The sequence below is a fragment of the Melopsittacus undulatus genome, chromosome 3, assembly GCF_012275295.1.
Source record: "Melopsittacus undulatus isolate bMelUnd1 chromosome 3, bMelUnd1.mat.Z, whole genome shotgun sequence".
Lineage (NCBI taxonomy): Eukaryota > Metazoa > Chordata > Aves > Psittaciformes > Psittaculidae > Melopsittacus > Melopsittacus undulatus.
In genome coordinates, this window is record NC_047529.1 from 61,149,666 (window position 1) to 61,177,251 (window position 27,586).

At 38.0% G+C, this 27,586-nt stretch overlaps 1 protein-coding gene across 1 annotated transcript in view; it reads right to left on the reverse strand.

Annotated features, from left to right (window-relative positions):
* The window catches only part of REV3L (REV3 like, DNA directed polymerase zeta catalytic subunit), a 119,568-nt gene that overhangs the window by 58,149 nt on the left and 33,833 nt on the right, over nucleotides 1-27,586 (reverse strand). The window contains exons 2-5 of the mRNA XM_034060307.1: nucleotides 9,967-10,156; nucleotides 6,608-6,682; nucleotides 5,622-5,782; nucleotides 4,787-4,883 (exon numbers count right to left, since the gene is read on the reverse strand). Of these exons, the coding sequence (XP_033916198.1) occupies nucleotides 4,787-4,883; nucleotides 5,622-5,782; nucleotides 6,608-6,682; nucleotides 9,967-10,156 (523 nt within the window). The remainder of the gene's footprint in view (nucleotides 1-4,786; nucleotides 4,884-5,621; nucleotides 5,783-6,607; nucleotides 6,683-9,966; nucleotides 10,157-27,586) is intronic.

Consider the following 27,586-nt stretch of genomic DNA (forward strand, 5'->3'; position numbering starts at 1 on the left):
TAACTGAAATAATTTGCCGTTCTTCTGACAAAAACAGTTTTCTATTCCTTTCCCTTTAACTAGCTGGGACATTTTGTCAAAAACCAAACAAACACCTCTGCGTTTCCCACATCCCCATCAAGAGTGTGGCCAGTGATTTGTCTTGAGAACTGATCAATACCACAGACCAAGAGCTTTCCAAATGATCAGATTTCTTATTTATACAAGATTCTACTATGGATTTATCCTATAAAAATAACACTGAATTCAACATTGCTGAATTCAAAACAAACTGGTAGTTGTCACTGTAGTTTAAGTCTTTTTCCATAATAATAGTAATTTGAAGCATGTTCTTTGTCTGCAACTCACTCATTTGGGGAATTAGAAGCAGAAAAGCTCATTTTGCCCAAACTCTAAACCAAACAGACATAAGGACTTTCTGTTAAAAACTATAGTATTCAAATTAACATGGCATATTATTCAAATTAAAAACACTGAGCTAACAAGAGCCCTTTTTTTTGAAACAAATTTAGGACTTAGCACCACAATTCTCATTAAATTCTTCAGTTTTAAGGCAGGGCTAGCAGTCAAAGCTGCACACTCCAAAGGTTGATGTGGAGGCTAAAGACAACTGACACGTACAGCAAGATTTCTGTGAGAACTGAAAAATGTCTTCTGAATACAATCAGGTCATTAACTTGGCATTTAACATCCTTGCCAAGGTGAGTTGCTAGACACTTGTACTAGCAGAAGTCAGAGCAGTAGCACTACAAGCTTCTGCAATATCCAGGTAAGCCACAAAGGCCAAGGAGCCATCTGTTCCCACTTTGGGAAAAAACGCAAAAAGTACATGAAAGCACAGCGCTTTACCTGGCTCTTCTAACATTTTAATTTACTCTGATTAAACCAAAAATGTCAGGGGAGAAGGAGGAGTACAAAACTGTCCTAAAGTACAGTTATTTAACCTGATTATGTGCATAAACTAGTGTTCAATAGCAAATTTAGGGTTTAGAAAGGAAAGTGTTTCCCAAAAGTGCTCTACTGATCATTCTGCTTTTAACACGTCATGTCCAAGTGATAAACTTGACTGGCAGATTACTCCAAGCCTGATGTTTACCAGAAAGTTCTCTCACTGGAATTCATGGATGTGTTTCATCATCTATTGTCAGCTACTTGAAGGATAACATAAATGTGTCTCATGTGAAGAATTCTTCTTCAAAACTGTTGGATAGCACTGCAAGGCTCAGGTGACTACTGCCTGTTTTAAGTTGGGCTTTGTAGGTTCCAGCTTGATAACACTGGCAAGTTTTGTATCTAAAAGCCTTACCACATCAGGGATTCCTGGACACTAGTACCTTTGGATATTTGCCTACTTTTTAACAGAGTCACTCTAGAATTAGATTAAAAAGAACTGTCCCTGGCTTAATACAGTATGCTAATTGTAGCAGCAAGTTTATAATTCAGAGATTTGCCAGGAGCAAGACAGGACATGTCTGGGTTAAATACTGCTCTGGAGAAATGGCAGAGTAGCGAGGTGCTATCTAGCACTTAACAGTGAGTTTAGTCACCAAGAAGCTTTGGTGTAATTTCAAATGTTTTTTTTCAAATAAGGAACTACTACTGGCATTTACTCAAGCAAAATGCTGGTAATGCTACATATGTACCTACCAGGCATCCAGCAACATATTTCAGCCACCTGATATACTGTACTACAAAGTCAAGAAATGCCAGATCACTGGCGTTGGTTATACTAGAGAACTTGCCAACTGCCACTTGCAGCAAAGACCTGGCAGATACATGCTGGACTGCCTTTAAAATTTATCCTTGATGTACACAAAACCAAGGATAGCAAGTCTAAACAGACATCCCAATCACTAGGGATATAGCCCTAGAAATTTTGCAGTCTTAAACAACATTTGATTGTCTTGTCCCCTTTTATTTTTCTTCAAAGAAGAAGAAAAGACTTAAGTGTACCGGTAAAGATCTCATAAATCTTTCCCTATTTTATATAAGATACAAGCAAAAACTTAGAAGCTCAGCACACACAGAAGACCCTCCAAATGCTGCCGAAAATAGCAGTCAAATGGTGAAAAGAAGTGAGCAAAAATTTTTGGTTAAACAATTCACAAAGCAGCTAAACGTCTCAACATGAACTCAAGAAGACTGTACAATATAGCAAGGGGACTGTGCTGGTATTGTGCATGAAACTAGAAATCAATACAACTATACACAAACCCCAAATATTTGGAACACAGAATATACTTTGTTAAGGAAAGCCAGAAATAATGGAACAATGTCAGCTTTACAGATCTCAAGTAATGCTGTGCGCTGCAAGAATAAAAACCGCATGGAAAAAATCTGAGTCATGATCATTTTAGGAAACAATTACAAGGGTCTCCTTGGATAGATATCTCATATACTATCTAGGTCAGATTTCACCCTTAGCAACACTGATCACAACAATCAGAAGTCCATTAAATCAACTTATGTGCAAATTTTCAGAATTTTAAAGGAAAGAAAGTAGGAAAACAAACTGTAGTATGGATTTGACTAAATGGCACTATTTTAAGTTGATGCCTCTCATAAATAATGCAGGAGAAATTATAGCAGGCAATTAACTTTGTGTATATACGGAACAGAGTAATGGAAAAGAGTTTAGGTTCATTATTTTGCAGTGGCATGTACATCCTACACCATGGGGAAGACAGCCATGCTAGAACAACTTTTAACAAAAGAATTAATCTTCTAGACAAAGGAATGTTTGACACTCTCAAATGGGAAAGAAACAATCACAGTTGGGAGACAGAAATCAGTTCCTAAATTGTTGAAGCGTTTTAAGATGTGGCTAAAGGGGAAATTCCTATTGGTTATACAAAAAAATAAAAAAAAGAAGATGGAGCATTAACACACAGAGCTGAATATAGACCAGAATATTGCTGGCAGGAATTGCAGGAATAAATATACTAATGAAACAGGCTGATAAGGCAAGCTGGTAGACATACCAGATCCATAACCAGATCACAGTATCATAAAACAAAAGCAGGATACCTTAGAAGTAGATTAATAGAAACAGGATGAAATTTAAAAATGGGATGCGGGACCCTGTATGAACTTCTAAGGGATTTCAAACAGAAGATTATCACTTGGAAAAATGGAAGAGGAGAAACATCTTGTACTAATAAATCCCAAAATATTTACAAGCCGAAATGGCATGGTAAATGATACTGTAAAGCATATCAGGGAGAACACTACCAGTACCATTGTATATGGTGCTACAGAGAATTTGTTTGGTATACTATGTAGTAGTATTCAGGCTTTGCATTCAAGAAAAAAACTTTCTACTGGCAAAAGTACAGAGAACGAATGCTAGGGAAATGAACAGGCTTAGTATCTGCCCCATTACTGCTAACATCCCACTCCTGGAACATGTGAGAGCTGGAAAAGGACTGCCACAAGTGAGGGCTGCACCCCTGGCTGTATACACAAAAGTGTGGAAGGAGAAGGAAAGAAGGCTTGAGGAAAATACAGGAAATACAGCCATGAGGATGAGTGCCTTGGCTCCTGCTATGCTGAGCTGTGCCCTCTCTGGATTTGACAGCCAGGAAATGCTACTTTGCTTTCTTTTTATCTGCCTTCCCCAGATCTGTGTAAAGTAACATCAGATAATGTTGGCCAAACTTACAATGCAGCCCTCCAAAGGTTAAGTAACTTGGCTTACGTAAGTGAGGCAAATAAAGATTGATACAGACTATGAATGAAGTATGCAGCCATAAAAGAATACGTAGCCCAAGAACAACTGGATATGAATTGACCTTGAGTTAAAACACAATACAACCATCAAATGAATGTTGTTTCAAAATCTCCTTATAGTAGAGGTAGCAGAATCAGAAAAATAGATGCTACCTTGCAGAAGCTCAAGGTTTTGCACACTAGAAAAATCTGAAGTATGGTTTGATTTAAGGCACTTTCTGCTGGGGAACTAAATGCTCCCAGTATGTAACCCTAGCAAACAACACAGCATTTTGAGCCTAATAAGCTATTCAGAGAAAAATGAGCTACCTAAGAATGAGAAGACTACTAAATGACAGAGTATTTACAGGAACTGTCAAACATTATAAAGTAGGTTAACGAATGAGCTTGCTATGGGTAAACTGTACAAATTGAGGTAACACCAGATGCTGCCTGTTCCCCACCCCCTGGCCTCCAACCCAAGTATATTCCTTCTCTCATGAAAATAAAGCTATTACAAATTACAAGCTGTTAGTCTACATGCCTGTAAGTTAGTCTACAGCATTACTTGATTATGTGTAAAAGTCTAGAAAAAAGGATGAGTATGGGAGATAGACATGAAAATTCTAAGCTGAGATTCTTATATAGCTGCTATTTGAAATGGACAAATTGGGATACTCTGAGAGCATGCTTCATGTCAGTTACAAAACCAGAATCTGTTAACCGATGTGTTAAGTATTCTCTGTAACTACTAAACTTTCTCAGCTTTTCATCAGGAGTCATTAGCCAGGAACATACCTTCCAAAAACCAGAAATTTGAATTTGCCACATGTATTCTTATTGTTATCTCCCTATTGGATTTTTATAAACATGTACTAGAAAGTTTCAAATTACCAAAACAATACAAAGAAACTAAGTAATGATTATATGTGTCACATCTTTTGGGTTTTTGAACTTTTTTTGAACATACAAAATGTAAGGGTCCTTTAAATGAGAGACTGGAACTCTGCAGCATATACAAGTTGATGCATAAAAGAATATACAGCCTACATAAAAAGTAAAAAATTGTCATGCTGACCTTGGTATTTCATCTTCTTCCCATTCAGCGAAAGATGCATGGTTTGAATTTTCTGGCAAGTGAATTCTATAACTTTTACTTACACCTGATGTACTACCTAGAAAATAAAAAAGAATGAGAAATTAATTCATTTACTTGATAACTTTTTTTTCCCTCACACATATTCTTAAATAATTGCATTTAATACTCCCAGTCCAAATTCTCCTAAATAATAGAGCACTACATTTCATCATCTTTAAAAATAACTCTGGTATCATTTAAATGATTTAACTTTCTAACATGTAAAAAGAAAAATGTATTCTGAACACACTGACACTATTAGAACCACATTTCCTGTGTTCTAGTCATATCTTAACCTAAATTCCATCCTTTCCTATCCACGTGAATTTCAAAGTAAATCATGCAGAGTCTGGTGTAAATTTCAGAATTCCAAGTATCTGGGTCCTCAGGACAGATCCCAGTGGAAATTGGAAGCCAAAGAAAATACTAAATTCTACTCCACACTTTTTCTTATCAGTGAGCTGAAAGAGAATACACAATATAGACCAGATGCACCTGACAGAACAGGTTTTACCTGATATATAGCATCTCATTTGAGGAAGCAGACTCTTCCTCAGTCCCAATATTCAGGCACAAAACCAAAAAATTATATAAAGCTTCTTTGTTTGTACATGGACTTTGTTTTGACACAGAATTCAAACTATAGGGAAGCAACACACAACACTCATTCAGCCACAAACTATGGCAATTGTCCAACAGCTAGTGACATTTTGTTCAAAATGGAAGTTTTTAGTCTTCAAAACAGGTATTTGGTCTGAAGAAATAAAACCCTTACTTTTTCTCCTTGCCTTTCTGAATTTGACAGCAGCCAGGTTTATTAAATTCATTCCATATAAATTGTAGTCTATAAAGAGTTGAAGGAGGTAGGGAATATGGGCTTCGTGCGGCTGGTAAGATTTGTTCATTATGGCTCCACCTTGCAGAAGCTCACATACTCTAAAATTAAAGACAAATTAGAATGTAAACCCAAAATTATTCCAATACAACAATGTTGATAACTTATTTTAATCAATGTAATTTAAACATGAGAAGTTCCAAAGTTCAAAGTAACTACCATATCATACAGGCATATAAGTTACACTAAGACAGACATATAAAACAACACAACATTTTATTAGCCTAGAACAAAACCCAGACAATCCTAACTTATGATCTTTAAAATAACCCAAAGAGTTCAGACAGGTAATACTACACACTTGAGGGATTTCAGTTTATGCTAGAGAAGTAATTCCTCCTTATTTATTCCTTAATTTACTGCAAGTACCATGACAGTAAGACTGAGATCAACTGTGCTTTCATTTAACAGAATGTTACTCTATTGAGAAATAGAGAAACTATCTAATAACAAAAACTATCCAGTTTTCCAAGTATTATTTAAATTTAATAATGTGTGCTAGAAATTAAAAACTTCAGATCTATGAAAATCTACTTCATAATACATCAAAGATTTCTACACGGTTTTTCTTAAGAGTTACAGGAAAAGTAACCTGAAGCAAATTTGTTCAAGTGTTAAAGAATTACAGTTAATATAAGAAAATGCAAGTCAAGTACATTTCAGTCTTGCTTTCCTAATATGCTACTACTTTGAAAAGATTATTGGCATGCTTAAAATACACAATTTGTTAACGTGTTTTGAAAAATTTGAACAATAATTTTGTTACTTTTATTTTATTAATATGTAGATGAATCTTGCTTCAAAATTGTCTTTTTAATGCAAGATATAAGGAAATCCACCAGAACTTCATATCACCATATCCTTACCTTTTTACCATTGCAGGATTGTAAAGATAAATCTTCATAAACTGTCTCTCCTTTTCATGGTAACCATAAAAAGGCCTGAGAGGAAGAAGCAAAAGCAAGAAGCTAGACAGTTATGCTGTGGCATTTATTCAACCACATTTTACTACAAAGACAAAATTAAAATCTAGGAAAAAAAAAACCAAGAACAAACAACAACAAAAAAACTCCCCTTCATATCCAGGAGAATGAAAATTCACATATGTCAGGCCAAAGGGGAGCACTATGCTACTATAAGCCCTATGCATATCAAAGTATCTTAAAAAAAAAAATTGAAATTAGAATGCACGTCTGTCTTAATGTTGTTTCTCTCTTTCCCCACCTATTAACACATTTATGGGACACTGTCATAACAGTACTTTTAATATATTAATAATTAGTCCTGGACTGCTTCAAAACCAACATTCAGCCTTTCTGATAAATGCTGTAACAAAATCCTTAGGGACATTAATTCTGCAGATCAGGTGTGAATGAGTAAATACCAGCCGTGTAATATTAATAACTGAACAATAAGAACAGCTTAAAAGAGTGAATAGCTGCCCCTTTTCAGTGATTACTAATCATCTTGTGCACTAAATGAGGCACAAATCCTGAAGAAAATAGGATTTGAGAATGCAATTAAAGAAGACATAGAATAATTAATACATCAAGACTAAACTGAGGTTGAACAGGCAGCATTAATTCTGGTATTACTTGACTGAATTACTGACTTCTCAGCATCTAGAATTCTAATCTAATCTTACATGCTTGTAAAACAGCATGTTAAAGAAACAGGCCATAATTCAACACACTGGGTGAATGCAAGAAGTCTACAGTAATCACAACCAAAATCAACAGAAATTCAGGAAAGCATACATTTAGATGTTACCTCTACAAAATAAAATCCCTGAATAAAAAATATTATTAAAAATGCAACTGGAATGCTTATCCGCTAAGTCAAAAAAATGACTAGTTAAGTAGTAGTTAAGTAAACTGACAAGTTAAGTAGTAAGAGGGATTTCAGTCCTAAATTAAATGCAAGCTCAGCAAAACTGCACAACTACAGTATTAACACTGTTATCATTACTATAGTTAAATATACACAAATTTAGTATCTCCAAAAGCTAGAGTGAACTGTTCAAAAAAATGTTTATGATGTTAAAATTGAGCTAAGCTGAAACAACAAACTTAAAGCTGTTAAGCTGAAAAGGTGATAGGATCATGTATACTGTATAAACCTCTTTCTTATAAACACAGTATGACCCTAATAACAGGTTATATACATTGAGTTGTAATGACTCAATGTGCTGTAGGCATGTAAATCAAAAGCTACATTGAAAAAAACATCAGCAGTTGGATGGCAAGTGATCTGTACTGACATGGCAGCAGGAAGAGCAAGATTTACACCACTTCCAATATTATCTACGAACACCTACTTTAACTTCACAATGCAAAAAGAGATCATATTTTGCCTCTTTTTTATTCTTGTACCTCTACTATGCTTGGAAGTTAATGCAACAAAAATCTTACATTAAACTTATAAGGGTTCAGCAGGCATCTTTATTACACAACAATTTTCCTGCTAACACAGAAAAGAATGGCTAAAACAATCTCCAAGATCTAAAAAAACCTGCAGGTTTCTCAACAATAATATCTACAAAGCATAATCTGACTCAGGTCAGAACAGAAGAAAACAATTAGATTTGTGTGACTACACAAGCATATCTATCGAGGTAAAGATGAAGATGTATTACAATTTCTGTTAGGTGCTTCCCATTAGCCTCTTACTCAAGCAAACAAAATACATGGAACATTCATTCCTACTGCAATGAGCACCTGATTTTCAGTAATGACTGACTGGAAGCTCTTGGGGCTAGAGAGATTAAAAAAAAAAAGGAGGTTCCCCTAATGTCCATCTGTTGTTTTCTCAGTGAGTTCAGGAAACACTGTCTTCAGCAGTTTACTTTGCCCAGCTTTCACTGTTAAGATGAACAGCTATACTACATTTCACATAGTTCTCACAAAAGGAACAAAAATTAGAAGTCTGGTGGGTTACCTTCCTTGTTACTGAAAAAAAACACATCAGAAAGTTCTGATTAAAAGTGAAAATGAAATTGCAACCACTTTACTAGCAATATCTAGAAGATACTACTAGAACTGGCTGGGAATAGAATGATTATCTTCCTAAATTTCACAGTTAGAAAGAACATACTTCAAAGTGAATGAAGAAAAATAAGTAAAAGATAGTGCTGTACACTACTGAAAATCAGCATTTACACTGTTCTGAAGATGAAAAATTCCATTCATGTATAGATTAACTGTGTTCCTCCAGGACAGCTTCCTATTAGTCATTATGATAAGACATATTTTTCAGTACTTGGTTATGTAAGTTAAATAGAAGTTGATTAAGAGATTATTCAAAATGGAGAAAAAAAAGGCTGTGTGGAGACCTCACGAGAAGCCTTCCAATATCTGAAGGGGGCCTACAAGGATGCTGGAGAGGGACTCTTCATCAGGGACTATAGTGACAGGATAAGGGGTAATGGGTTCAAACTTAAAAAGGGGAGATATAGGCTAGATGTAAGGAAGAAGTTCTTCACCATGAGGGTAGTGAGGCACTGGAACAGGCTGCCCCAGGAAGTTGTGGATGCCCCATCCCTGGCCATGTTCAAGGCCAGGCTGGACATGGTCTTGTGCAATCTGATCTAGGTGGGAGGTATCTCTGCTCACAGCAGGGAGATTGGAACTAGATGATCTTAAGGTCCTTTCCAACCTAATCTATTCTATTATTCTATTCTGTGATTCTAAGTTAATGTTTAAAAGCCTTCATTTTCATGGCCTCTGCTCCTGGGAGGATCAGGTGGATAAACATGACCTGACAAGTCTCTTGTGATGTGCTTCCTAAAGTTGTCATCTTAGATGAACAAAGAAAAGATGGCTTAAGAGTCAGGCTCCTGCCTGGTCACAATGACCCTAGAATAACCCTGATAGGTAGAAAATGATGGATGGAAAGAACCGCTGTCATAGCAGAGACAGAAAAAGCTAAAAGGAATCTCACTAGGCTAAAGATCCTCATTAGGATCTAAGTTTAGGAAAAATGGTTGTGTTGAGCATTAGGTGGAAAATGAGCATTAGGTGGAAAACCTGTTGATCATGTTAAAAATCAAAGCAAGTGAGAAAAGTTATTTAGTAGTTGTACAGGCCCTGTATGAAGGCACAGATGGGGTAAAAGAAAGAGAGAAAGCACTACAGTCACCCAAGTCCATTAGTAAGTACTTCTATGCAGTACAACTACAAAAACATTTCAAAATAAATAACCAAAAATCCTACCAGGTCATACTTACATTCCAGATACTAATGACACTTTGAAAACATGCTGAACAGTAGAAGATGGATTGCCTAAAGCCACATTAAGTGCTCTGTCAATGCTGAATGCCACTTGACGAAGATAATATTCTGGATGCTGTCCAAAACCATCATATGGTATATAGAGGTAAGGAAAGATGCCATGTAAGTGGAGACAAGTCTTCTGACCTAAAAAAAAAAGAACCAAACCAAGAAATCAACATTTATTTTCTCATGACTACATCTTTTTGTTCTTTTAAGTACTCCCTAAATATGATCTTTTCAGGTTATTTTCAGGTTCTGCAGACAGGATAAATTTATGAAACAAGGCTTCTTTCAAACAAAAGATACCAATTTAGAGCAGTTCTCACATTTGATTCATTGACAAAAGCAATATGGAGCAAATGTGGTTACATGACATACACAGGATTACACTTGTATAAAAGCAGAACTTGCCATTAATGGTTTTCTTTGTACTAATAATACAACACCACTCTTGAGAATAATTTTGCATACTGAGCTAGTGTCAGATGGTTAATGGTTTCTCAGCCTTTGTGAAAATTTTGCAGTATCAAAGTTCTTCCCATTCTTCACTGGAAAGAGCACACAACCTCTCAGAAATTAAAAACAATGGAATAAGTTGGGATATGAGAAAAAGCCAAGTGATTTTCAACTTTTAAAATGTGTGGATCCTTTAGAGGGCTCTACTGCATATGCAGATACTAGCCTTCTAACAACACTTCTCTGTATTAGCTTTCATGAGCTTTCAACAGCAGAATGAAAGAACACACCACAAAAACCACTGTGCTAGACCACGGCTTCAGGCTTCTGCTTCAGACAAGGCAGTACAGTGACATGGACCAGGATCTCCCAAACCTACCATGGTTTTGAGGGGGCAAGTCTCAACTGTAATGTGTATTCTCTGTTCCTTCCTCACCACAATACAGCAGAGCATGTATTCACTGCTGAAACCAACATGAGATCCTGCTCATCACCCCTTCAGCCCCAAAATCATTAATGATTTCTCGCTGCTTGATGAGAAAGTTTATGGAAAAATAGAATGAACTGATTAACCCCCACAGCACTGTAATGACAGGCAATATACATCATCTTACATTTTGTCTGGAAGAAGTCCCTGCATGAAGATAGCAAAACAATATTTGAAGGCAATACTTTCATTAACCAGAAGGCAAATACTACAGACAGAAGAGGCAGCACAACTTCACTGGTTCACAAGAACAATTGGAACACTTTCAAAAGTCCATCCTTTCAAATTGAGATTCATTCTCAGTAGGTGGACCTTGCCTGAACTATTTACACTCATTCACACATAAGCAGTGCACCACTGGCCACTAAGTGCAGACTGCTCTGAGTCCATTAAAGCACAGAAAAAGCAGCTTCAGAATCAGGTCTGCTTGCAGATTTTTACACCTCTGCGACGCATACCTCCAAGTACCATAAACAGCATCACTTTTTTTTTTTTAACTGGGGGTGAGATGTATTGTTCCTTCTTCAAATATTTATTAGACCTTCACATCATGTCTGGAAATGAAAGAAAGTGCTCAAAGGATAGTACTACAGTCCATTTTCCCAGGTGAATTTTATTCTTTTTATTAAGTCACCCCCATCAAGCCTCTTCAGCAATGTTTAAATACAACTTATACATGCATTCATAATGTTGAGGTCATCATCTATGATGAATTCTGCCCATGCTTTTTAACTATTTCAGGGGAAAAATTTTCTTATTTATGTATTATGTATTTCAAGTAATAATACACTAAGAAAAAGAGGAAACTAAAGAAAGAAATTATAAGCTAGAGGTTGGGTGTTTTACACTAACAACTATAAGGTTTTGGTTTTTTTGATAGTATTTGAAAAAAAACCTTTGGTTTAATAGTTACCCAAATATTCTGATTTATAGTTTATTTATGTTGCTCCAGAAAACAAAGTTGCAAAGCACCAGAACAGAAAGACAGTCTATTTTTACTATACTTAAATTCAGGTTTCTTTCAAGTTATGTTAAGACAAATAATAATGCTTTTATAGCTAGCACCTCATTACTCAAGTTAATTAAATTAAAAAAAAAACAATCCATTTCTACTGCAGCTATCTTAACAGTTCTTGCTGAACTGAAATGCCATTTTATTGTTGAATAAAAAAAGAACACAAAACGCTTCCTTCTATTTCCTTCTGTCCCCTTCCCATGCACTCCTTTCAAGTGGCCAAAGAGTCAAATTACCACCTAACTTCAGGGAAATCTTAAAAAACATGCACACTAGGCTGTTTTCATTTCTGACTCTGCCAAGACAGCAAACACGCTACTGCTGATCTAAGGCTCTTATTAGGCCAGCAGCTGTCAAGTTATGTGGGTTTATAGCTACTCACTTTGATCCTTGCTAGTATTGACTCATTTACCATGATGTTTGGGGTCTTACCCTCCTAGTGTTAAGAACAAAGTAATTTGCTTCCATCATTTATATAAAAGCATCAAATTGCAACAAATGTCATGCTGTTGAGTCTGAAGCCCTGACTCCAGTAATAGCAACCAGGGTTTTCAGTAAGCCATTACAGATTATAGTGTAGTCTTTCCAATAGAGCCACAACGAGAAAAGAGGTCTACCCACTGAGGATCCCAGGCCACACAGACTCATCAATCAACATAAATTAAAAACTTGGCTTGGGATAAGGTTAAGAAGTTTTATGCTTTAAGTGTGTCAATCTTATGTTCCTGTTTCTTTACAGAGATACAGACAGAAGCAAGCTTGTACCACTGTAACAGCAGCAACTGCTACAGCCACCACTTACAGTGTCCAGCAGATGTTATTTTTACATCTATTCATCAGTCTCTTACATCTGTAGAATCAATGGATGTGGTGCTCATGGCAGAAATGTCATGCAGTCTATATGATCATTCTCCTCAGAATTTCCCAATGCAAAACTGGTCACCTGGAATGGACTGTCAGAGTTTTCAGATGGAGCAGGCGGCCAGTATATTTCATGCTGTGGCCTCATCATGCACAACTGTGCATATGCATTATGACCATGCTGTACACAAGACATAAACATGGTGTCTCAATGAACAAATGAACATGATGTGTAGGTTAATGCTGGGACCCTGTAGGGGTGGGAAGGGACTGGTAGTGATCATGCGTTTTAACAGCCGAGAGGAGGTTGCTGCTCCAACAATTTCTCTGGCCCACACTCTCTTAAAAGAATGGGCTCTGCACTGGTTGAATTATCTGCAGGTTACAAATGAAGTGCCCCTGCATATGACTCAAGGGGCTGCTGAGAAAACACACAGAAAAGTAAAGCTGAGGCTTATTCACAAGTCTTTTTCAGACACCAAATTAAGTGGTAAATGAAGGAACATAAAAACTGCTCATATAACAGAGAAGAGGCAACATACAAAGCCTTGAGACAGCAAACTGGCTATTTTCTCTGGAAAGGAGAAACTGCCAAGTAAATGTCTATATAGATGAATAGACAGAATAATAATGAATCAAAACTTAAAAAGTAATATAAATGCAATATTTTCAGACAGTAAAGAAAGTGAGCCCACCCCCAAACCCATACTTACAAAAGCAAGCAGCATAAATGTTATTGAAGTATTAAACCAAAATATAGCATTTTGCATATTCAAAACCCACAAGAGAGATTAAGCCAGCCAGTCTGCTATTTTTTTGAAGATGGTCATTATATGCATTACTATTAGGAACACGTAACCAAGCATAATCCTTGAGTCTGTAGTAACCCTCAAGATAAAGAACTTCAAGATAATTAGAGAACTGAAACTAGTATGGTAAAGGAACACAAAGTTGCAAAACAGCTACTCAAGAAGATGCAGGAACTGACATCATCTGACCACTGAAAGGCTCAGCCGTACAGGACAGTATGATATGGATAAAATTCAGATGCAAGCTATACAGAATCACAGAATGGTTGGGTCATCTGGTCATTTGGTCCAGCCCCTCCTGACCAAGCACATAAAACACTGGATTTCATGGCACAATTAGCTAGAGAACCTGAAGATTGCCATTCAAGTCTCCTCAGATAAGTGCTTTTTAACCATTTAAAAAAAACTGATTTTGATTTAAACTTCTAAAAATTTCTTTCCACGGAGATGAAACTGGAGAAATTTCTGTACAAAAGAAAAATGTGAAAATTATAGATAAGGGATTTTACTTTATTGTCCAATTCAGGAATAAAGTCTGCAAACAAGTTAGACAAGGAACACCTACGGATTCATCACAGCTAGCACATGGAAATCTGCGTAGATATTCAAGGAGAAGACAAGAAATCCATCTGTTCTGCAATTGCACACACACAACTACCTGCTGGTTCATATTTTAGCAAAGGGTGAGCTCCTGCAAATAGTGCCTCCAGTTATCTCCCCTAGAAGACTTCTACTCTCATGGGAAAATTGTCTGAGCAGAGCACGTACGTGATTCTAAACCAATGCAGTTTGTAGCCTAGAATATTAAAGTACACTGGAGCCTACAAATCAATACCGAGGTCAAGGAATCCCAAAGAAACCATACACTAGCTTCTAGGATCTGTTCTACCTACGAATAACCAAATCTAATATTTTCACATTAGACTGACCTCACCACAAGACTACAGCCAAGGTCTGCAGACCTGAATTTGTACCATCAGAGACAGGAATACAAGTTTTTTACAGTAAGAGCTTGACTCTGCAGGTGAGGCATGTTTCAGCCTCAGTACCCTTTAGGCATTAGACAGGATGATTCTAAAACAGAAAATCCCTGAATCTGAGATTTCTAGTAATGAATAAGAGCATGCCCGACAGCTGTGATACAGTTTTACTAACTTCTTACAAATCAAAGCCATTAAACTCCTATCCTGTAATTCTCAATTTAAGAGCTGACAATAGAACCCTCAAAAATGGAAGTCAGTACTGGAAACATTTAACAGACATTATCTCATTTAGGATTTAGAATTAGATAACTGATTCAGAAAACAGCTCAGTGCTGGTCTACGTGCATTTTGCTGTGGTATTTCTGCCACAGAACAAACTGATCCCTTTATAAGAAGCTAAGCAAAGCCATAGAGAACACTACAGGAAATCCACTCCTATATGTAAATGAACAAATAATTTTGTTGAAGCTCTCCCTGAAACTTTTATTTTAATTGCTGAACTATGATCCATCTCTCCCAAATGACTGTAAAATACAGTGGGATGGGAGTAATAAGGAGAATGCAGCAGCACTTATATACATGGCAAAATCCCAAGATTTTAGGAAAATTCTGTCTGGAGATTAAAAAAAAGGATGGAGAAGATGGAAGACAAAGAGCTTTTTAGGCACTTGCTGTCTACTGAAATTACTTCAAGTGCAGTTTTGTAGAGTGGCAGGACTAAAACATGGACAGTATTAGCAAAGAAATGCACACAAATGTGTCACTGCAGGATGCAGAAAAGGCTAGACAGTCACAGGGGATTTCCTTCCTCTAACAGCAATAGTAAAGCAAAGTCATTAGAAACCAAAAGACATAACACTACCATCTTTAAAAGATAACAGGCATTTTCAAATAACTGTTGAACGACCAAGATAAAAAAAACCCAAACAAACAAAAAAGAAACTCTAAACAATGATGACAACAGAGAAAATCCTGGTAGAAAAATATACTAAAAATTAAATTTTGTAAATGGAATATTAGAACCTAACTTCAAAGTAATTTCTTTCCCACAATAACAGTTACCATACTACACAGGCAATCTCAGTTACCCTTTCTCCAGGAACAGGCTTCAGAGAGCAACATCAAGTTATAACAGGAGCCCTTACTCTGTCCTGCTAGCTAGGTGCAACATGAGCACATTCTGTACAGTTTAGATAGTTCTTGAAATTTAAGCTATGTCACTTAAATGGTTCAATATGGGGTGGGCTTCTCAAGACACTGATCACTGAACATCACTCAGAACTGAGCTACTGAACATGGATAGGAGTGAATCACTTTATAATGTTAATACGGTCTATGAAGCCAAAGTCACCATTCTTTACCTCTCACATAAAGTAAATTAATCACACACAGAGATTGATACAATTAAGATAATACTCTGATGAAGACAAATCCCTTCTCTAGCAAGACTTGTGAAGGTCTTTCCCTCTTAAAAACTTTGCTATGTCATTCATACATGTAACAGTTTTAACTCGTTAATGTCAAAGAGTTCTTTAGTAGTATATTACATTAATGTAACTTCTTCAGTGATTAAATGAAACTCTCAGCCTTTTCCCAGAGTTCTGAATCAAGTCAGCTTTTTTTTTCAAGGGATGAGAAAAAGGGAGGACTACACATACTATAGTTAACTTAAGTACTGAATACTAGGAAAACAAGGATCATAGAACCATAAAATAGTTAGGGTTGAAAGAATCATAGAATAGTTAGGGTTGGAAAGGACCTTAAGATCATCTAGTTCCAACCCCCCTGCCATCGGCAGGGACACCTCACACTAAACCATGTCACCCAAGGCTTCATCCAACCTGGCCTTGAACACTGCTAGGGATGGAGCATTCACAGCTTCCCTGGGCAACCCATTCCAGTTCCTCACCACCTTTACAGCAAAGAACTTCTTCCTTATGTACAATATAAACTTCCCCTGTTTAAGTTTTAACCCATAGCCCCTGTCCTATCACTACAGTCCCTAATGAGGAAGTAAGATCCTGCAGGAGCAAGATATCCTCAAAACAAAATTAAGAGCAGAGCTCAAAGACCATATTTCATATATAGTATTAGGTATTTGTGTCAGGGCTTTCAGTTTTTCCCTGTTATGCAACAAAACACTTATTTCAGTAACTTCTGTAAACAGGACAGAAAAAAGGTATTTTTAAATTATGTCTGCTTGAATCCAAATGGAGTGTCTGATCTATGTCTGACTCTTTAGTCAGTAACTGTTCCTTGTAAGACACAATACCTCTACTTGCATGGAAAAAAAAAAAGCTTATCCACTAGGAAAATGAAGGCCTATGACTCATTAGGACTAGACTGTTCCTCATCCTAGAAGTAGAAATCCTTATAGAGGGAGAAGGGGTGGGGTTTCCATCTGTAATTTAAAATTAGAAATCTCTGTGTAACTAGGCACATATTGAAGTAAAACCTAGCCTAGAATCAAAGAGACAGAAGTTCAATTCCCATCTAGGAAGACTTCACGTGTAGCCTCAGGCAAGTTACTTACCACAGATGATGCACTTTCTCATTGTGAAATGGATGTTAACAGTACTTTGGAATTAGAAAGATCTATTAAAGGAATAAATATACAAAAGGAATACTCTGAGAGAAAAACAAGATTGGTGCTAAGAGTATACAATAACTAGGAAGGCACAGGACAAAGTATTCAAACGAGCAGCAATATCCCATTCAGGATATTGCCATGTCTGTCTCAGCAAGCCTGGAAGGAAAGCAAACCTTCATGAGCATTTTGTAGGCCTAGAATCACACTGCTAAAAAAATTCTTCTTCAAATAGCAGGCCCCCTGCAATCTTTATTACTTCACATCACCAAACCCTGAAACTATACCCAGCTTCCTTCAAAACTTTTGCAACAGCAAAATTGATACAACCTGACCATATGAAAATATATGACCTCTATTTTCCATCTACAAGATGGCTCAGTACAGCAAGAAAAACCAGGCAACATATTTGTTCTTCCACTTGAACTATGGGCAAAATCAGAGATGAAATAACAGCAGAATATTCAGATGTAAAGTTGAATTACGTTAGAAAAAAAGTATCACAACAGAAAAAAAGCTGAGAGAAAAAAATCAGCATAAGTAAAGTTTCTGGCTGTATTCACAAAGATAAAAATTCGGAATAAGTATCACACTACTTCAGTAAACTCCTAAAAGCAGATGTAAACTCACAAATTAGAAGAAAATGCAATTTATCATTTGTTCTAGGGACATTTGTTCCCTCCAAATCCAGAAGTGTAATTGTATTCTTGTGCTTCTGAAAGTAGCACAAAGATCCTCATCCTAGAATCACTCTGGGCAGTTTTAGATTCAACTGAGAAGTTCACAAGCTTCCTTGCATCCATTATCTTAAAAAAAGACAAATTCCTCTCAAGTTCTCTAGCAAACACGCCAAGTCCCAGGGAGCAGAGATCTGAGAACCCTGGAACAGATGTTCCTATGGCTCAGAGGTTCAAAGTTATTAGCATATCTAACACCAAAAAACCTACATTTGAAACACTGATTTTTAGTGAGTTTTTAAGTACACACTTGAGTTATCACATATCCAACTGATATCTAACTGATATCCACACAATTAATTTGCTCAGACAGCTTTTTATATCAAATATAAGTTCTCTTATTAATTTGAAACATTTAGCCTAAGAGACCACCTGGTTCACCAAGTCTTGTCTTCTCTAGTCTAGAAATCCATGCAATTGTCACACAAAACTGAAGTCCATTAGGCACTCTGAACTGTGAGTTGGCTAGAAAAGAAGTAAACTTTAGCCTGAGAAACTTCAAAGGTTATACTGGGCATTACTGCTGATGGAAAATACAAGTTGTAAGCCCCAAAAGGAAGGCTACTGTCTTTGTCTGAGAATTTTTTATGTGTATTTCTGATTCCAGTATGCAAGATAGGCTCTGTTATTCCTTTTCACATCAATAACAAGCAAACCCCAAGAAAAGCATGAAAATTGAAATTGAATATTTAATGTGTCAACTCAGTGAAGTTATTTTCATGATCTCCATAAAAATACCTCCTCCTGCCCTGAATTGATTAGGACCTTTTCTGAATTCCTGCTGTGACATTACTCACAATCTAGTCTCCAATCTCAGAAGTACTACTGACAAACCTAACCATTTATAGGATGTAAAAGTACACAATCAGAAAGGAACAGCTATTACCTACAGTTATCACCAAGCAAAAAAACCCGAATCCATAGGGGAAAATACAGAAAAAATATACAATTAATAAAATTTACTGTTATGCAGTCAAACTAGAACCAGGGAAGTCTAGAGACGCAGAAGATAAAAGTACAGGTCTCCTGAAATAACAGAAACCAAAGAAGTTGAGCACCTGAGATACCAAGGATGAGCTAGATATCAAGGATGAGCTATATACAAACCATTCTTCACAAGCCTGATGACTTGTGAATTGTGAGAAATGGCAATAGGATTTTCTTATTTTCTTAGTAGAAAGAAGCAGAGACACAAGGAGAGGTTATGTATTTGCTTATTAAACATCTATCTACAAAATGAGCCATACACAGTATGTTATTCTTTGTTTACTCTATAGACAGATTACTTAGTTAAGCAGCTGGACAATATCAGCAATATTTCTAGAATGAGTGTCAAATGTCACTAGGATGCCAGCTTATATGAAGTAAACAAAACTAAATGAAAGAAGAAAATGTAGCTGTCCCCAGCTACAAAATCAAGCTATCATACCGGGCTCCTGGCATGCACAGGCTGGCAACGCAGGCCAAGCTGCTATTCCTGTAAGAAAAGCTACCACACGAATGCAAGAGAGGCAGACTGTATTAGACCACACTGACTAGCTGAAGAGCTGAACAGAAAAAGATTGTATTTACTAGTCCCAGATAAACTAACGGTTTTTTTACAGGTTGTTTACCCACAGCCTGTAAAGGATAACAAATTAAGTTAATAGTAAAAAGGGGGAGCAGAGTAGTTACACAGCCTTTGGCTTCCATTTCCTTCAACCAGCTTTTATTAAGGATTCTTATTGCTACACCAGTTCTGTTAGCTATCCTATGGGTCTCACCTGATGAATGTAACACAAGTCACATACAAATGGAAACTGGTGAATATATATTTATAGAATCATAGAATAGTTAGGATTGGAAAGGACCTCAAGATCATAGAATCATAGAATAGTTAGGATTGGAAAGGACCTCAAGATCATCTAGTTCCAACCCCCCTGCCATCGGCAGGGACACCTCACACTAGACTATACCATCCAAGGCTTCATCCAACCTGGTCTTGAACACTGCCAAGGATGGAGCATTTACTACCTCCCTGGGCAACCCATTCCAGTACCTCATCACCCTAACAGGAAAGAATTTATTCCTTATATCCAATCTAAACCTCTGCTGTTTAAGTTTCAACCCGTTACCTCTTGTCCTATCACTACAGTCCCTAATGAACAGTCCCTCACCAGCATCCCTGTAGGCCCCCTTCAGATACTGGAAGGCTGCTATGAGGTCTCCACGCAGCCTTCTTTTCTCCAGGCTGAACAGCCCCAACTTTCTCAGCCTGTCTTCATATGAAAGGTGCTCCAGTCCCCTGATCATCCTCGTGGCCTTCCTCTGGACTTGTTCCAACAGTTCCATGTCTTTTTTATGTTGAGGACACCAGAACTGCACACAACACTCCAAGTGAGGTCTCACAAGAGCAGAGTAGAGGGGCAGGATCACCTCCTTCAACATGATGGTCATGCTCCTTTTGATGCAGCCCAGAATACGGTTGGCTTTCTGGGCTGTGAGTGCACACTGAAGCCGGCTCATGTTCATTTTCTCATCAGTCAACACCCCCAAGTCCTTCTCCTCAGGGCTGCTCTGAATCTCTTCTCTACCCAACCTGTAGCTTTGCCTGGGATTGCTCCGACCCAGGTGTAGGACCTTACACTTGGCATGGTTAAACTTCATGAGGTTGGCATCAGCCCACCTCACAAGTGAGTCAGGGTCCCTCTGGATGGCATTCCTTCCCTCTAGCGTATCAACAGAACCACACAGCTTGGTGTCATCAGCAAACTTGCTGAGGGCACACTCAATTCCATTGTCCATGTCAGCGGCAAAGATGTTCAACAAGACCGGTCCCAACACTGATCCTTGAGGACACCACTCGTTACTGATCTCCAGCCAGACATTGAACCGTTGACCACAACTCTTTGAGTGCGACCATCCAGCCAGTTCTTTATCCACTGAGTGGTCCACTTATCAAATTGATGACACTCCAATTTAGAGACAAGGATGTCATGTGGGACAGTGTCAAATGCTTTGCACAAGTCCAGGTAGATGACGTCAACTGCTCCACCCCTGTCCATCACTTCTGTAGCCCCGTCATAGAAGGCCACCAAATTGGTCAGGCAGGATTTTCCCCCAGTAAAGCCATGCTAGCTGTCACCAAGCACCTTGTTGTTTTTCATGTGCCCTAGCATGCCTTCCAGGAGAATCTGCTCCCAGATTTTGCCAGGCACAGAGGTGAGACTGACTGGTCTGTAATTCCCCGGGTCATCCATTTCCCCCTTCTTGAAAATGGGGTTATATTACCCTTTTCCCAATCATCAGAAACTTCACCTGACTGCCATGATTTTTCAAATATGATGTCCAGTGGCTTAGCAACTTCATTCACCAGCTCCTTCAGGACGCATGGATGGATTTCATCAGGTCCCATGGACTTGTGTACATTCAGGTTCTTAAGATGGTCTCGAACCAGATCCTCTCCTACAGTGGGCCCAAGGTCTAGGTTTTCACAGTCCCTGCATCCGTCTTCCAAGACTCGGGCGTTTGCGGTCAGAGCACTTGCCAGTGAAGACCGAGGCAAAGAAGCCATTCAGAACCTCAGCCTTCTCCAAGTCTGTGTAGCCAGTTCTCCCGAAAGTTTCCGGAAGAGGCCTACATTGTCCTTAGTCTGTTTTTTAGCCACTGCATACCTATAATATCCCTTCCTATTACCTTTAACATCCCTTGCCAAGTTCAGCTCCAGTTGAGCATTAGCTTTCCTAACTTGGTCCCTAACTACCCGGACAACATCCCTGTATTCATCCCAGGCCACCTGTCCTTGCTTCCACCTTTTATAAGCCTGTTTTTTCCTGTGAATTTTTCTCAGCAGCTCCTTATCCATCCAAGGAGGTCTCCTGGCTGATAACTGAACTTTTGCCTCCCTGTGAAACTTATCTACCTATTAAATACTGAAATGAGTGTGCATTGTTCCAGTCACAATTCACCTTTTTCCTATGTCAGACAAATTCAGTAGAAACATTCTTGTTCAGAGGTATTTTCCTGTCAGCTAGATAGCTAGTTAGGAAAAGAGCAGCATAAATTATTGCCAAAGACTATTTGTTACTCTAAACTGTAGACAAAGAACTCTGACATTAATTGTGATGAGGTTAACAGTGTTTTCATCAGTGTTATCTTTCATAGACACTTTTCAGAAACATTGACTACATATAAATTCCTGAACATCATCAAGCTTGTGTAATCCAGAAAAATGATACACTGTATACACACTCTCATGAGTCAGATTAGTTTATGTTAACAAGCAAATGACACCACATTCTGTTTCTCTTCCTTTATTCTTCAAACAGTACTAACTAATTCTATGAATATTTATTGGATATTTTCTTTTCTTTTGTATTTGCATTAAGATCTCCCACTCACAGGTAACTGTCATGTCAGCCTGTTCCTCTAGCTGATGGAAAATAGAAGACATGCTCCACAAAAACAAGCACTGTTCATTGGATATCCATAAGCAAACTTGTGACACTTGATACTCCTTATCACACATACCCTTTTATTTCATTAAAGAAGTTCTTAACATCTTTAGTATGTTCGAAGATTACAATTTTTGGACAAGCAGCAACTTAGAAAATATTTCCTTACTTTAGACAACTTTTAAATTCCTCCATAAGTGTTTGAAAGGACTATATAATGTGTGATAGTAACAGGAGGGAACAGAATTCTCAACCCAGAAAATGAACTATGTTCTTAATATCTTACTAACTCTGTGTTCAGGGTTTATGTGGTACGCTGTTGGTGTGTAAGGGGTGACCTGTAGGGGTTGTCACTGAGTCTGGAAGAGGCCAGGAGCTGTCCTGTGCAGGACACAGCTGGATCCAACAGACCCACCACAGAGCACAGCTGAGCTCCTCAGCCAAGCTGGGGAACCTCTGGGAAAACATGTCTAAGAGAGGGAACACCAAAGTCAAAGAGGAGGAGGAACAGCTCCAGGGCAGAGCAGATATCCCCTGAATTCTGCTGAGGACCACCCAGTGGAGCATGAGGATATATTCCTGAAGGAACTGCAGCCAATGGAGAGCCCACACCAGAGCAGAGGAAAGATGTGAGGAGGAAGGAGTGGCAGAGAGATACCAGTAAACCACTGTACCCCCTGCCCTGCCATCCTCCACGTAAGACTGCAACGCAGCAGTAGGGTATGCAGTTTGGGAAGTCTGAAGTGAAGGAATGAAGCTAAGCATGGGAAAAGGAGGAACGATGTGCTGTTTTAATGTTTGAGTTTGTTTCTCACTACCTGAGCCGACTTTAACTGGTAATAAAGTAGTCGATTTTCCCCAAGTAGAGTCTGTTTTGCCTGTAATGGTAATTGGTAAGCAATTTCCCTGCCATTATCTCAACCTATTGTTTTAATGTCTCTGGTTATCCTATTCTAATCCCTTGCCTTACTGGGGTGGGGATTTTTGGCACAAGCAGCTGGGTGGGAATTTAGCTCTTAGCCAAGCCTAACCCAGCACACACTGGTTAACAGAAATGATCCCTTGGATGTCCACCGCTGGAGCCTGAAAGCTATTTCAGAAGGCTTGGAAAAGGTAACAAAGTAAAGCAAGGATTTGTGTTCTAGACTTAATACCTGCTACCCTGCAATACATAACTTCACCAGAAGGCTTCAGAGGCTGTTACAGTTGCAAGTCTGCTTTAAACCTTTACTCAGACTAGAAGTTTCAGCCTACCCGTATTAACTTAATAAAAACCAACATATATCCCCAAAGTAATAAAACCTTTCAATGCAATGTTAACATATTTAACCGCAAACTTTCAATGAATTAAGTCATATTAGTCAACTTACATTAAATAACATAATGGTATAAACATCATCCATTTGTCATATTAATAATTAAACAATGTTGGAGAAAGTATTATCCTTTAAAACAAACCTACTGGAAAATATATTAGTGAAGATATGCCTGTTTATGGGTTTTCCAGAAAGGCTATGCATGAGGATGCAGAACATTCAAGATATTTCCAGCAGGGGAGGGAGGGAAATAAGCTACAGCAAGCAGATGGGATAATAAAATGCTCTAATTCATAGAAGCTTTCAAAAGGATGCTATAAATTGAGATTGTGCATACCTCAATTCCTCATTCATTTTTTTTTAAGGATTCTCATGATAGGACCCTTCAACCAGCTACACAAGGGAAATGATTTTCAGCTGATACAGCAGCCTTTAGTTTGCTATGAACTGATCCCCAGCCAAATTAAATTCTACAGAGCTGTTACAGAGGTAGCAGCTCCACAGACGATTTACAGAAGCTTGTGTGCAGTATACTGGAAAGCTGGTGGTCTGAACCTGATACATCAAACAGAATTGCAAATCCTGAGCAATACTATAGTTTGTATCACATACAATCAATTAAAAAAAATCTCTTACAGCCCCTTTTCCTTCAGCTCATTTTTAACCTCCTTGTTACAGTTCAACAGCTGTTCAATAATTATTATCTCCAGTAGCTATTGGGGATTAACTCGAGAGGTACTGTGCAAGTGCAAAATTAACTGTTTAAATAGTAGAAACATTAGCAGCATTAGAAAAATCAAATTAAGATTACAGTATTTTGCAGGACTTTTTTTTTTATTCTGATGACAGATGTTCTCCTTTACACTACAGCAGTGTGGTATATGGGAATCATGCTACAGTAATGTTTTTTGTTTTTATTTTGCTTCCCAAAATATTAGCTCACTTGCTTGTCAAAAGACATGGGAGGGCAAGAGTCTTAAACAAGAAAAAGAGTACTTGAAACCAAAAGTAAAAATTCTGTATGTTAGCTGTCTTTTACCATGAATATAGTCCTCAGATCTCTGCCACACCCTCAGCAGCGGTTATGAAGAAGCAGGCTCTACTTTTGCCCTCACTCCAGGTTAAGCAAAAAACCTTAGCACCCACTAAAGTCAAGAGACACTAAATGTAGGTACAGCATCTGTCACTCCTCAAATGTGATCTTTTTATGTCTTCTTCTGTTCCTTTATATATTACACAATATGTAAATGCATGTTCTTTCAGTAATACAGCTGGTGTTACTATTTTATTCTGCACATTTCTCAAAACTATTAAGTATCTTACTTCCTGTTTTGTTTTCTTTTGTGATATGCTTCATCCTTTCCTCATCTTGAATTGGGCATCCATCCCCTTCTTTTCATCTTCTGTAAAGTCTGCTGTCTCTTGGCAGCACTTGAAGGATTTCATGGCTTTCTGCCTGCTCTATCCTTTCTTTCTGCAACAAACGCCCAGTCTTTGTAGCACTCTTATCTTAGGCTTGTGGCGGTCATTAATTCGTAACATACACACTGTTCTAGTTCACATAATTAGAATGGCAAGATCTTTTTCTGTCTTGGTACTACAGAAAAAAAAAAAAAAAGGAAACAAGAAACATTTGAGCCCTTTACAGAAAGTGCATCCAACAACTGCTTGCCTTGTACAGATCTTTTCATGTGGTTCCTTTGTATTTACTCAATAACCTTCAGAGTGGTTGTAAAGGCTGTGTAGACTGGACGCTTCACTTGACAAAACAAGGTATTTATAACATTCTTTAAGAAATGTTTTGAAGTGTTACTCAGAAGTATCTGTTGCTGATGTAGTATCACCCAATTCAGATATTCCTACTTTACAGGGTCATCTCACCGGCTATCACATTTTAGATTGTTGAAAACCTGTGCACAGCACAACTCTAATTACTACCTTTCTGCACTGAGAACAAAAGCTCTCATGGACATATAATTAAAAAGAACAAGGGGAGAAAAAAAAAACTAGCAATCTAGCTTCATATTTTCAGATAATCCAAGAAATACTCAGAGGGACTACTTTATACCAGCCCCTTCCTTGCTCTGTTCAGATCTGAATCCTCTCTACCCCTGCTTCCCCCTTTTCCCAAACCAATGACAGCAGTTAATATGCAGGCAATATGTTCTAACACTTTTTACTAGCCTTCCAAGAAATGTGCTCCTTACATATGACCTTAAGATTTTAAGATCATGAGTAAAATATTATCAAAACTGACAGAAACGTGACAAACTCATTCCAGCACTGATGTGTTGTCAAAAAGGATGTTTGTTTTTCTCTACGCGTCCACAGCTTTTTCTAAAATGTACTTTTCTGTTAATACCCTAAGAGATTTCCTGTTCGTTTAAGAGTCAGGATACTATGCTTTAGAAACTCCCTTCATCCTGTGTTTTGAATGGCCTACCACAGACTGAAATAAGAGGCAGAGAAGATAAGAGTACACATACTTTGGCTATAATCAGCACTATTTATGCTCTCAAAAGGTTACTGTGGAATGAACTCACTACTTAGGCAGCTCACTAGGAACAGTCCTTGAGTCTTAATACCACAGATGCATCCTACACCTGCTGAAAGATTCTTATTATCACAGTTATCACTGACAAATTAATGGACCATGTATCCACATATTTACATTAACAACTATGTGGATGATCACAGTACTTTTAAGTAGTGCTACACATGCAAACTTTTCTGGTACTTGATTTTTTCTTTAATGCAGCACCTTGTTCTGAGAAAAATTAACAGCAAAAAACCTGGATAACTGTAAGACCAAGGAGAAGAAAAGACAAGTTAATACATTGTGATCAAGACATATACTACACACTACAAGTTTTCCTTTAAAAATAAAAATAAGACCTAAGTAATAATGGGGATTTCTTCTGCGATTCTGTCTAAACGCATTAATAAAGTATGCAGCAAGAGCAAAATAACTGCAATGAAACATACAGACTTCCCTTCCCTGGCTTCTCAGTAGCCCCACTGCTGGTATCCAGGAATCCCATAAAGAAAGGAAAAAAACAAAACAAGCAAACAAAGCCCAACACCCACATACCAACCCCCAAAACCAAACCATTAATGGAGAGGAGGAGCAAAAAGATAAACAGAGATAAAGCAACACAGGGAGAAAACAGGAAGCAGGAGTGTGAGAATGACAGGAAAAAAACAGGGAGCAGTCTGACAGATGGTAACAGCCTGAAATCAACTTGCAACTAAAATAATCAATCTAGTGACAAAAATCTTACTGGTAGAACTAAGTGCTACTACTTAATCACAGAATCATAGAATATTTAGGGCTCGAAAGGACCTTAAGATCATCAAGTTCCAACCCCCCTGCCATCGGCAGGGACACCTCACACTAAACCATATCACCCAAGGCTCTGTCCAACCTGGTCTTGAACACTGCCAGGGATGGAGCATTCACAACTTCCCTGGACAACCCATTCCAGTGCCTCACCACCCTAACAGGAAAGCACTTCCTCCTTTTATCCAATCTAAACTTCCCCTGATCAAGTTTTAACCCGTTACTCCTTGTCCTATCACTACAGTGCTGGTGAGGGAAAAGTCCCTTCACAGAACCCTTACAGACCCCCTTCAGATACTGAAGGGCTGGCTATGAGGTCTCCACGCAGCCTTCTCTTCTCCAGGCTGAACAGCCCCAACTTTCTCAGCCTGTCTTCATATGGGAGGTGCTCCAGTCCCCTGATCATCCTCGTGGCCCTCCTCTGGACTTGTTATAACAGTGCCATGTCCTTTTTATGTTGAGGACACCAGAACTGCACACAACACTCCAAGTGAGGTCTCACAAGAGCAGAGTAGAGGGGCAGGATCACCTCCTTCAACATGATGGTCAC